General features: G+C 42.5%; 1 protein-coding gene across 6 annotated transcripts; it reads left to right on the top strand.

The window, feature by feature from the left end:
* The first annotated feature begins 1,792 nt into the window (after positions 1–1,792).
* LRAT (lecithin retinol acyltransferase) lies at positions 1,793–12,037 on the top strand. 6 transcript variants are annotated; one of them, XM_014737992.3, is made up of 3 exons: positions 1,793–3,651; positions 3,960–4,500; positions 8,235–12,037. In XM_014737992.3, the coding sequence occupies exons 2-3, from the start codon at positions 3,961–3,963 to the stop codon at positions 8,385–8,387; spliced, it is 693 nt and encodes a 230-aa protein (XP_014593478.1). In that variant the 5' UTR covers positions 1,793–3,651; position 3,960; the 3' UTR covers positions 8,388–12,037. The 6 variants fall into 6 exon arrangements, with proteins under 6 accessions (XP_014593478.1, XP_070113689.1, XP_070113673.1 ...); XM_070257588.1 differs by lacking the exon at positions 8,235–12,037 and adding an exon at positions 4,572–5,970 and having other exon boundaries at positions 2,646–3,651; XM_070257572.1 differs by lacking the exon at positions 8,235–12,037 and adding an exon at positions 4,663–5,977 and having other exon boundaries at positions 3,514–3,651.
* Positions 12,038–12,139: the final 102 nt, after the last annotated feature.

Below are 12,139 nucleotides of genomic sequence, written 5' to 3'. Positions count from 1 at the left end.
AGATTTCCGGAGTGTGCATCCCCTTGTGCGGGCTGCCCACTGTCTCTCTCCCGGTTGCACTCAACTCCGAAACACTTCTGTGCCTACTTTCTGCTCACCTTGCGGCTCTGTGCTGAGTCATGAGAAGGGGTCTGTGAGTAAAAGCATGCTCTTTGTCTACACTGCATTCTTGGATGTCTGGGCTGTCAAAGCAGAAAGGGAAAAGCACCTGGGCCTTACTTTGTTTCCCTGATGAATAATACAAATGATATTGCAGAAGATGTACCACATTCTGGATCTTCACACAATGTGCCATATATTTGATTCTGCTTAGCCCTCAAAACAACCCTCTAAAATATTGCTCCCATTTTACAGAGAGGAAATTGAGGCTCATAGGTGGCCAATGACTCATCTGAGTTCATTTAGCTGTAAATGGCACCACAAGGCCAGCTCAAGATTTCTGCCTCCTTCCTCTACGTCTTGGCTGCCTCAACCTCTTATTAATTTATATTAAGCTGTATTCGTTTGGGTCATGATTCTTCATAAAATTAAATGTAAATCCCGGGGCTGGCCCCGTGGCCGAGTGGTTAAGTTCGCGCACTCCGCTGCAGGCGGCCCAGTGTTTCGTTGGTTCGAATCCTGGGCGCAGACATGGCACCGCTCATCAAACCACGCTGAGGCAGCGTCCCACATGCCACAACTAGAAGGACCCACAACGAAGAATATACAACTATGTACTGGCGGGCTTTGGGGAGAAAAAGGAAAAAAATTTAAAAAATCTTTAAAAAAAAATTAAATGTAAATCCCTTGTTTTGTTCAATGTTCTTATTTTATGGTTGGCTAAAAAAAAAAAAACCCAACTGAATCCTGTCTGGCTGGAGCTGCTGCTGCCTTTAGTCTTTCTAAGGACAATAGGCAGGATTGAGGCCCTCCTCCTAAGGTGCCAGACAACCAGGAAGCAAGCTGGGGAAATCGTCCTCCCAGGAGGTAATTGATTCCTATTAGTCTAACACTCCAGGTAGCTCTGAGTTAAGAGGCTCCAAGAAAAGGTGTCTGCTCTTTTTTTCTGCCTCCAGAGGGAAGTTCACAAAAGCCTTTATTCTCCCCACCTCCTTAGAGTTAGGGAGTTGGGGCCTCTGTTTGTATCCATGGGGCCAGACCTGAGCATATATAAAGAAACTAAAGGTAGATGGGTAGCTCCGAAGAAAAACAAAGGTTAAGATTATCATTGTTTGTGTGCCCAATGATTTAATAGTCTAAAGCAAACTAAGAAAAATAACAAAATAATCCTAAAGAAGGGCAATAATTTAAAAACATGAAGTTTAGAAAAGCAAATTTATCAGATGTAGGGCCCAGGGCAAAAAGGGTCTAAGATGTAAGAAGTCTGGGACATGGCTTAAGTTCTGTTTCTGACTCTGGCCCTTGGGCAAGATGCCTAACACCGACTCCCTGCCCCAACCCCCATTCCTGTGTCTAAGGAGGGTATAGGACTACCTGACTGCTCAAGGTCTGGGGCCTTCCTGGTGAGGACATACTATTAACCAGAACCTTAACCAGGTTAGCCAAACCTTTCTCACTATTGCAGTAAAATAACTGATGTTAAAAATTGGACCCTGTGGCACTAGAAAGTAGAAAAATGAAGTCTAAATTAGACAGAAAAGCTGTGGAATCTAAGTTTCGGGTTGGATATTTCATTGAACTTCCAGGGCTGGACACAGCCTTAATATTTAATATTAATCCTTAATATTTTTTGCTCTACAAGAATCTTCTGCGGAGCAGGCAGGCAGTTCTCCGTGCTGTGCTTTTTTCTCTCGCAAATTTCCCAGGTGGAGACAGTCGTAGGCATTAGGAGCAGGGTTAGTGACCGCAAAAGAGGGAAACCGCTAATTACCAAAGTCCCTTTTGATCTCTCCGGGCCATTTGGCCCTTGACGCTAGAGGCCCTGATATCGGCTCTTTCCCAGAACTTGACCCAACTAGCGCGTCCAGAGCCTTGAGAATCCAACGTTGGGTCTAAGTTAACGTAGACGCCGAGGTCTGGATCGTCAGACTTAAAAAATCTCCAAGGACTCCCCAGATTTTAACACCAGCAGCTGAGCTGGTGCTACTGGAAGCGAACGAACGCCCGTGTGCGGGGTGTTTGATTAGTTTCAGCAACTCGCTAGTACGGCGCTTTTCTCTAAATTTGGGACGGAGACTGGGGAAATCGTGATTTTAAATTTCCACGTCCACTGCCTCTGTTTCTCCACCTTTTTCCTTGGATTCGTTTGTGCGGAATGGACTTTTCTTCTCTTTGCCGGGACCCTAATGTGATTCGGGATTGTTTGTGAAATGAACAAAAGTCGCCGACGCGTGGGACGACTGGGACAGAGCGCCGATGGCAGACCGGGGATGCCGGCAACGGCTGGGCCGCCGAGAATAATTGGGAGCCGGTCTCCTCCCCGCCTGGTCTCCATGGTCCCCTTCATCTTCCAGGTAAGATGAATGGCCCTTCATCCATCATCCGCAGCGAGCCCCCTCCCCCAAGGCCAGCGGAGAATCTGCTCGCGGATGAAACCTATTAACCCCTAACTGCGCGGCTTTGTGGAGCCAACTGAGCCTCTCCATTGTGGCCTTTGTCCGCGGAATATAAGCCTTTACATAATGCAGTAGCGAGGGACTCTGCGCAGGGTCGGGGCACCGCGTGCCCAGCCTGGCGCTGACAGCGCGTCGGCAGCTCCCTCACCGCTGCGCCCCGGGACCACCCTCGTCGAGGCACCGCGCTCACGGCGGGCGCCCGGGGGAAGGGGCGCAGCGCCTCGTCCTTCCCTGGCCACCTCCGGGTGGCTGCGCTTTAATAGAAAACGATGAAGTTTTGGAGAGAGAACTGAAGCTGTGTCCAGGTGACCCTGAAGCCGGAGAAACAAACTTGACACTAATCCGGCTTTCCAGGCGGAGGTTGGGGACCTCGCCGTTTTCCACGCTGACCGTTGGGAGCCGCGCGCTCAACGGTCACTGGGGCCTCGGAGCGCGGGGGCCTCGAGGGTTCCAATTGCTGCGCGCGGGGCCTGGATGCGCGGGTCGTTGCTCCACTCGCGCACCCGAAAGCAAGAGGGATTCGGGGGCATTTAAAGGGCAGGAGGATGCGCGCGGCGTACGGGATTGCGGCTCCAGGAAATTTGGGAAGCAATCCGCTGGCATTCGAGGCGCGCGCACTTCGCACAGTAAATGCAAACACTTTAGTAAGCCGAGGTTTCTGGGCGTCCCATCCTTTAGAGGGAAGTGGTTCTGCTCAGAAACCCTAGCTGTAGGGGACTCTCCACCGAAAACACTCCCAAAATTCCAGGAACGCGCCCCAATCCAGACAGGTGCAAGACCTTTCATGCGGCCACGCCTCTACTCTCCAAAAACAGCAGCTTAAAGGCCAGAGAAGCTTAGGTCTCCAGCGCAAGAAGGAGCCACATCTGCAAGAGGTCGCCGAGCGGAATCTGGGAGCCCGGAGGCCCGCCTCCTTCCAAAGAGCGGCTGGTCCCGCAAGTACCCCGCTACAAGCGGGCTCGCCGCCGGCGCCCAATCAGCGCTCTCGTCGGGTCTGTGACGCCGTCGGCCCCGCCCCCTCGACGGCCTTAAAAGGCCTCGGCTAAAGCGGAGAGTCGGAGCACTGCGTGGTTCTGCGTCCCGCCACGGCTTCCAGGTGCGTTCCTTCGCCTGCTCCTCGCAGCGCCGGTCCCGCTGTCCCCGCGGTCCGCCGCCGCCAGTTCCTCATCCTCCTCAATCCCCAGGGCGGTGCGGCCAAGCCAATCTCCAGGTTTCTCCGCTTTTCTTTTTTCTCTCCCTCTCTCTTCGGCCGCCCCGGTTCCCGCCGCCCTGGGCCGCTGGCCTGCAGGTGAGCAGCAGCGCCGCGCCCCGGTCCGGCGAGCTCACCTTGCCCTTCCTGGCCCGGCCCGGCCCGGCCCATGCCGGAGCGGCGGCGGTCCCCTCAAGACTCCCTTTTCCTTGCAGGATGAAGAACCCGATGCTGGAAGCGGTGTCTCTACTGCTGGAGAAGCTGCTCCTCATCTCCAACTTCAAGCTCTTCAGTTGGGCGGTCCCGGGAGAAGACGAGGAGAGGAACCGCATCTGTGAGATCAACTCTTTCCTCCGCGGCGACGTGCTGGAAGTGCGCCGAACCCACGTGACCCACTTTGGTATCTACCTGGGCGACAACCGCGTCGCCCACATGATGCCCGACATCCTGTTGGCTCTGACCAACGACAAGGGTCTCACGCAGAAGGTGGTCTCCAACAAGCGTCTCCTCCTGGGCGTCATTTGCAGGGTGGCCAGCATCCGCGTGGACACAGTGGAGGACTTCGCCTACGGAGCCGACATCCTGGTCAATCACCTGGACAAGGCCCTCAAGAAAAAAGCGCTGCTCAACGAAGAGGTGGCTCAGAGGGCGGAGAAGCTGTTGGGCTTTACTCCCTACAGCCTCCTGTGGAACAACTGCGAACACTTCGTGACCTACTGCAGATTCGGCACCTCGATCAGCCCCCAGGCCGACAGGGTAAGACGTGTGACTCGCTGGTGGCTCGGTGGGGAAGCCTCCTCCCATCCCTAACCTTTTCTCTCTCCTAGGAGCAAAGATTGAGTTCTAGATTGAGTAACGAACGTTCCGATGTTCCTGAGGGAGGCCGAGTGAATAAATCAATGGCTATGTGCTTTGCAGGATATCTCGAAATGCGCTGTGAAAGAGTGTGGCAGTGCTGCTCCAGCGATTCCAGAGAGCTGCCCGGTTACTGCTGCAGAAGTCGTAGGGTGTCCACACAGCGTAGCTGAAATGCCAAAGGGCGGGGTCACAGAAAATTTGTGGCCGTGTGCTTGCAACGTTTCCCAAGAATTGCAGTTGAAAGGGAGGTGTCCAGAGTGCATATATAATCCATGATACTATATACAAATTTTTGTGCCGTTAAAATAGGAAAGCATGCAGTTTTCTCCCTCTGTAAGCTGCGGAGAGTGAATTCCCTTTGCTTAATATAAATATCAAGATTCCTATTAAGAAGACCCCCCTAGTAGGTCACTTAAACCTGTGTCTGGGCTTCAGAGCAGTCTTTGGTAATCTGAATTCTTTCTGTGTTGGCTTTAATCCCCATCTACACTCCCTCAGTAGTTAAGCATCCTTTACTCATTAGCCCCAAAGGTGGCTTGGATTGTTTATGGGTTCTCCCGAGATTAAAACAATTGGTTTTGAAGAAGAGCCATTAAATGCTGGAAGGTAATTTTTATGAATACTTTAAAAAGCACAGTATTAGAATTGAACGTTAGCCACAAATCCAAAGGAAAAAAATGAATTTTTGCTTCCTTTTGAAACCTCTTGATTTTTAAAGATAGTTACCATTTTACGCCTGCAACTTCATTTGCAACTGGATGCTTTCTCAGCCTTCACTGCTACTGTTAAAAGAGGTATTGTTAATATTCACCATTCACAATGGAAACCTGGGTAATCACATAATGAGCTTCATGTTTTACTCTTCATGTTTAGGTATTTTTTGGACCAAATAAATCTGAGTCCATATAATCAATTTTTTATTGCTCCACATCTTGATTAACTTTTTGACCCATATGGGAAAATCTTTCTCTCCTCTGTGGCAGAGCATGAAGGTATTATGCTTTTTCTACCTTGGTATATGCAACTTCTTGTAGATTACAGAGCCATAAGAGCACAATCTAGGAATTCTTTTCTAAATAAAATAAAAATACAGTTAGAGCACTGTGCAGTGATTCACGAACCACAGCTCCCATCCAGGCCTGTTTAGAAATGAGCTTCACCACATTTACAAACACTGGCTCCAAAAGTGTACAAAAGGAAACACGTCAGATTTACTTAGGAACTAAGCAAATCATTTCTCTAAGGAAAAACAGTATTTCTGATAATTAGGAGTTACTCTTTCATGGAACACACATAGCACTGTATTATATATTTCTGCGAGAAAACAGTGTAAGTGCTTTTTCAAGGTAATAAAATATTTAATCTGCATAAGTAACTAGTTGGAGTAGTTTTTCATTTCTGGAAACTCTGTAAGGTTTTATAGAAGTACAGAAGTGTTTTAATTGCTGTTGCTGCATAGCACCTCTTGTGAAACTGAGTTTTTATCTTCGCTTTGAATGGTCTAACAAACAATTTGGCCACCAAGTAGATTTCCTGGGAAAAAACTCGCCATCTCAAATTTTCTAATTCTAAGAACTGTTTTTTGAACATGCCCTGAGAGAAGTAGGTCATTGATCCTGAAGGAGGACTGGTTTCTACTTTTCAGAAACATAAGGAATTACTGGATTCTGGGTTGATTGTTGAGTTCTCCATCTATACAACTATTATCAGCTTAACATGAGAGTTGCAAAGTTGTCTCTTACTTAAATCTGAGTTTATAAAAACTCTCAAGAGCACTTTCCCTCATGAAAACACTGCAACTAATTTGAAAATGAACTGAACGAGAATCTTTTACTTCTCTGCATTGATGGTCTCTTTTTACAAGTTTAGAAATCGTAAAATTAAGACATTTTTATATTTCTGTCAAAAATTTCAGTGTTTTCGTAAACTGTAAGTCCCTTTAATTAGTAACTATTTCTCTTCCTTTGCTTTTTCTACTATGTTTTTGTTTTTTATTTTGCTGATACTGCTTTTCATTGCCAAATATGAATGCAATAACCCCTTTTAATTTCTGGGGATTCAGTGCTCAAAAAGTACTTCTTAACATCTAGAAATTCAGGATATTTCCTACTGTTGAACACCCCTAGAGATGCCTCCTGGGCTCATGGCCAGGTGAACAGAAACAGGACACTAGAAATGAGATGCTCCTTGAGAAAATCTGCTTTGGGGGAAAGAGAGTCCACAGTGATTTCTGTTTGCCTTAATTAAAAATTATTGAGAAAAAGATACAAGAAGCCTAACTATCAAGACAGCTTACTCATTTACCTAAATGTATGTCTTCCCATTATTGGCAAGCAACTTTTCTCATTGTCCTGAAAACTTCATTTAGTTTGGTTCTCACCACTTAAAGATTGTGTTTACTCAATGTCTTGTTAATTTAGTAAAAAGAGACAGATTGTATGTATGACTTAAAGAGACTAACATCTGAATAATTAAGAGGAAGTTTTGAGTTTGTTTGGATATTGTATAAAAGTGTGGATAGAAACAACCTTATAGTCAAGAGAGTATGTTAAAATACATTGAACTTGTGCCTTCTCTCCATTAAGAATTTGGATACTTAGCTGTCCAGCACTATATAAGCCACTGGAGGAGACCCTAAAAGCATATATGTACAATGTCATGTCTAGAAAATGAAGTTAAAACTAGTATGAGTAGCAAAACTCATACAGAATGGAACAGTGAATTGCTACATTCTGGCCCTGACAGTGATGAGATAGAGATAATTGTCAGCAGATGCAGCAGTAATAATCTTTGTAATAGTTTACATTTAAAAAGTGTGTAGAAGAGTGCAGAGTACTTTGGCATAAAAGATTTCATTTGATCCTCACAACAGCCTCAGTATTCCATGGAGGAGAAGAGGGTAGTCTGGACAGGTTCGGTGATGTGCTTGAGGTCACACAGCTATTAAGAGGTGGATCCATGATGCAAACACAGGCCGTCACTTCTGAGTAAAATTAGTTTTCTAAGAGAAAAATTAAGCATATGGGAAGAATACACTCTTCAGGGTTAGGGATCATATTTAATTTATTTCAGCAGCCAATTTTGTATTAAATAATTGTGAATTTGTTTATTTAGGCAGAGAATATGATATGACAAGAAAATTAGATTTTCAATGCCTTTAGATTTTGAGACATAAGTTATTGTTGGTATCACCAGTTTTAGAATGATGTATTGCAGGAATTGATTCACCAATAATAATAGGCTAAATTCTATTCACTTGAGATTAGAGATCTCTTTGCTCATCTAATTTTAGAATATGTTATTGTTATAGATAAGCAGTTTAGTCTTGATTTTAATTTTTAATCCTCAGTAAGTTTTGTGTAGTTACATTCTCTGTCGTTTTCCGTAACAGTTCTGTTTACAAAGGCAACTGCCATTATTAAGTTGCCTTAAATGTCATTTCAGGTCCTGGGAGATGTGGAATCAAGAAACTGAACTATTAACATCTTAAATTCTTTCCTAAGTCATGAGAGAAACTCTAGTTCCTCTGGTAGACAGAAACTAGCTGGGAAAATTGTACTTTACTCTTTGGTATGTGTGATACTTCTTAGGTTTAGCCGCCTTTTCTAATATTCTTAAATTTTATTTTCCAGTTTTGTGAGACTGTGAAGATAATTATTCGTGATCAGAGGAGTGTTCTTGCCTCAGCAGTCTTGGGATTGGCGTCTGTAGTTTATCTGGGCTTGGCGTCATATACTGCCCTTCCTGCAATTTTTATTCCATTCTGCTTATGGATGGTTGGCTAACTGCATATCCCCGTGTTGATGTGTGTATTCTGTGTGTAAATATGTTTATAGAGCACAAATCAGTATAAGCATCGTCGAGAAAAATGTGACCTGTAACGCTGTGTTCTGGATAAAAATGTGATTAAGAATCACGCAAAGTGCTTACTGTGTAAGCCCAAGAACAAAGGCTTTCTGGATCTTCTCAGGCAGTTCCATTTGAAAACACTGCGCAAATCTTGGAAACATGACAAGCTGTGATAGAACTCATCATTACAAGAAAACCAGCCCTTAAGATGATGGCCATGGGAGATTATTTGTTTTACATTTTTCTCCTGTAATCATTGGTCTTCTTTGTTAGGCCTGAATTTGAAGATTGGAAGTCTCGTTGAGTGAGGTCACTAACTTTACTATAAATTTATCCTGTTTCATTGAAAAACTTATATTAAACTGAAAGAATTTCCTTTATATAGATGAAAACATGTTTGATGATTGGCCCCCCAAAATTCACAATCTGTTTTTCCTCATGTTTTATATATAATTCGCAGTAAGTCAACAATATTTTCATTACTTGAAATCATATTGGCAAAGTTAAGGTTTAATGATAAAGTAGCTGACCAGAACTACAGAAATTTGTGTTTTCCTGTAGAAATAGCTACTATAGCATCAGTTGAACAATTTGCTTTGGCTTTACTTAATAGGAAGCCTGGCATTCTTTTTTTTTTTTTCCTTTTATGTGTCAAGTGGTTACTTTAAACCACTCTGAGAGGTAAATGGATATAGGATTGAAGTAATTTGGGTACTTGGAGTGTGTATGTGCCAATTAAATATGCAGGTATCCACATACACTCAAACTGAGAGAAAATTTATTTGTTCTTGGTTGCTTTATCATAACAGTTAGGTCATTATAGATCATCTGTAGAGGTGAATATAACAGCAAGTTTAATCCATTTTCTTATGCCCTAGCATTTGTGGTGTAACTTGCATATATGTCAGTGGATGGTTTATCTTTTAAAGCACTTACTAAGGTACTGTATAATTAGTAAAAGCCCTCAGATTTGTTTTCTAGTCAGGTTTCTCCGTTTCATTACTAAGTGTAGCTTACATCCTTAAGAAGTGTGCCACAGCAGTATATAAAACCCAATGAAGTAGGACCAAAGGAAATGACTGTTAGAAATAATTTTCAAGCATCTTAGTACTGCCAGGCAATAAATTGATATTACACTGAGGCTGTTTTAATATGAGTTGAGATGTAACAGTGTTAAAGCAAGCATTCGAGTCGTGTTCCAAAATTACTAAATTCTAAAAATTAAGCCACAAGCTAGACTTGCATTTCAAGTATTAAAATTGCTTTATAAACTATAAAGAATCACAAAATAATGTGTCACATAAAGAATGGTATGGGGAGGGTGGGGTCAGTCACTTAGTGATCCAATCAGAACAAATTTAAGAGTGGATTTTACTTATAACTGATGTTTCATCACCACTAATTTACCAAACAAATTCTGTTGGCGTTTAATAATAATGAAACTTTGTGTTTAATCATTTAAATGTTTTAAATAGTTAAAACATGAAATGGCAACACCACAGAATAAAGGTGTTCTACGGTCTTATTCCAACGACTTAGAATTATTTTAAGTACGTATACATAAAAGTAACCAATATGAGAAATCCATTGTATTAGTGGTTTTTTACTTACTGTATATCACCCTTGTAGCAATTGTTTAAATAAATTCATTTTTAAAAAATATGGTATCCTCATAAATAATTAACACCTTTTTTGCAGACTTTATTATTGCAGGTAGCAGAAAACTGTCTGATGTTAAATCTGTGTTCAAAGATAATGATCCCTATTAAATGCCAAGGGAAATATTTAAGGTTGGAATTAACATAATTGGTCTTGACTCACTTCATATCCTTAAAGCAGGATTCAATTCATCATTTGTTTGAGTGCTCATTACATGCCAGGCACTGACCTGTTGTAATTTCATGGTCTAGAATTAATACTATTTTTTAACTACGTATATTAGAGTGTATACAGTGCTATGAGAACACAAGAGAAGAAGAAATTATCTTCCTGAAGGGTGAGAAATCTATCTGAAGTAGGCAATGCTATCATTAAACTTAGAAATATTAAGAGGTGATCTTATCACACTGATGTGTTCCACAAATGGGAAGAGGGAACCGGAAGGAAGGTTTTTTAAATTAAATGTTCCACAGCACTAGAATTTGTTGAACTTTTTAGGAGAAAGGGAGAGTTTTTGTTTTGTTGTGCTCAGTTTGATTAGTTGCTTAACAAGGAGCATATATTCCTGATTGTGGTTATGGAAAAAATCCTGAGCTATTATTGTGTCTCTGATGAGTTTCTCTGGGCTTCATTAGTTAAGATTCACCCTTGTAATCCTGAAAGTCCCTTATATTTCTAAATTTCTATCCTAACTTGTGAAATGACAAGTAGTGTCTGATGCAGCTTTTGGTTGCTTATTTCGTTCTTTGCCATACCTAGATGAAGGCTAAATGGGACTAGCTGGGCTAAGATGAAATAATGCAGGTGTCAGATACTATGCACGTGTTAGCGCTGAAAAGATGAATGAGACATGGACCTTTTCCTCCAAGCTTATGATCTCATGGACATAGAATTATTAAGACTTTCTGCAGTAGAGCTGATCGAAGGCACAGAAAATAAGTGGTTGGTTTTAACGGATAGGGCAAAAATTATAGGGACTGTGTATCAAGAATTGGAAAAATAGGATGTTTTCCAGGAGGACAGATTTGGGCAGGGCATTCTACACATTGGGAAGAGCATGAGCGAACGCATGAAAACTGTCCACAACACGCCTGACACATAAATGTGAGGTACTCTACTATTCGTTGACTGAAAGCATGAAAGTGCATGGAGCATTCAGGCAAATGTAAGTAGTTCAGAGGCTAGAGCAGAGCAACGGTGATGAGGAGAGATGTCAGGAAACAGTGATCAGGTGGTGCAAGTGTAGACCAAGAGGTTTGGGCTTCATGAACAAGCAATGGAGATTTGGGCTTCAGAAAGGTAACTCCCAAAAGTATGCAGGAAGGATGGGAGAATGGGCAAGACAGGACGAGGGAATATATTAAGAGACTAGCTGTGGTTCTCAATCTCTCAAATCAACGCCTGTGATTGTGTAGGTGGAGAGCAAACATGTCAAGGAAGTGTCAACAGACTTTAGCCAAATCCTCTGTTTGACTCCTGAGTAACTCTTGGTGGGGTGTCAGGGAGAATTCATGCATCCTTCTTTTCATCCAGAAAGTTGGGTCCTGAAAAATAAGTTAATGTGGTGACTGTGTGTATATTGGATACTACACATCTTTGTTCTGCTAGGTATATTTCTTCCCAAGGACAAGCAAATAAACTTGGATTTGTTGTCTAAAAAATTATTTTTTTCAGAGTATAGATATATTTCTTATTTTTCCATTTTCTATTTCATACTGTCAAATATAAAAAATGTTTTCCAGCAATATCAAAGTTATGCCAACGGCAAAACTCTTTTGTTATAGATGGGAAGCATATAAAAAATGATGGTTGCCAATCTTCTGTTTTATATGATCTCTTTTGAGAGTTTTACCTAACCTAGATCTGTCAGCTCAGCTAATTTTGTATTTGGTATACATGCATGTTAAATAAAATCAATTTTACGTACTGTCCTCTCTTGTCTTTGAATCTGAAATACATAAAAGTAGATCACACACATTTTTTTGAGCATGGTAGCCTGAAGAATTATGCCTCTAAAATCTTCCTTTAG

This window comes from Equus caballus, chromosome 2 (genome assembly GCF_041296265.1).
Source record: "Equus caballus isolate H_3958 breed thoroughbred chromosome 2, TB-T2T, whole genome shotgun sequence".
NCBI lineage: Eukaryota > Metazoa > Chordata > Mammalia > Perissodactyla > Equidae > Equus > Equus caballus.
The sequence above is the reverse complement of the archived record's forward strand: the minus strand, read 5'-3'. Positions and strand labels throughout refer to the sequence as shown.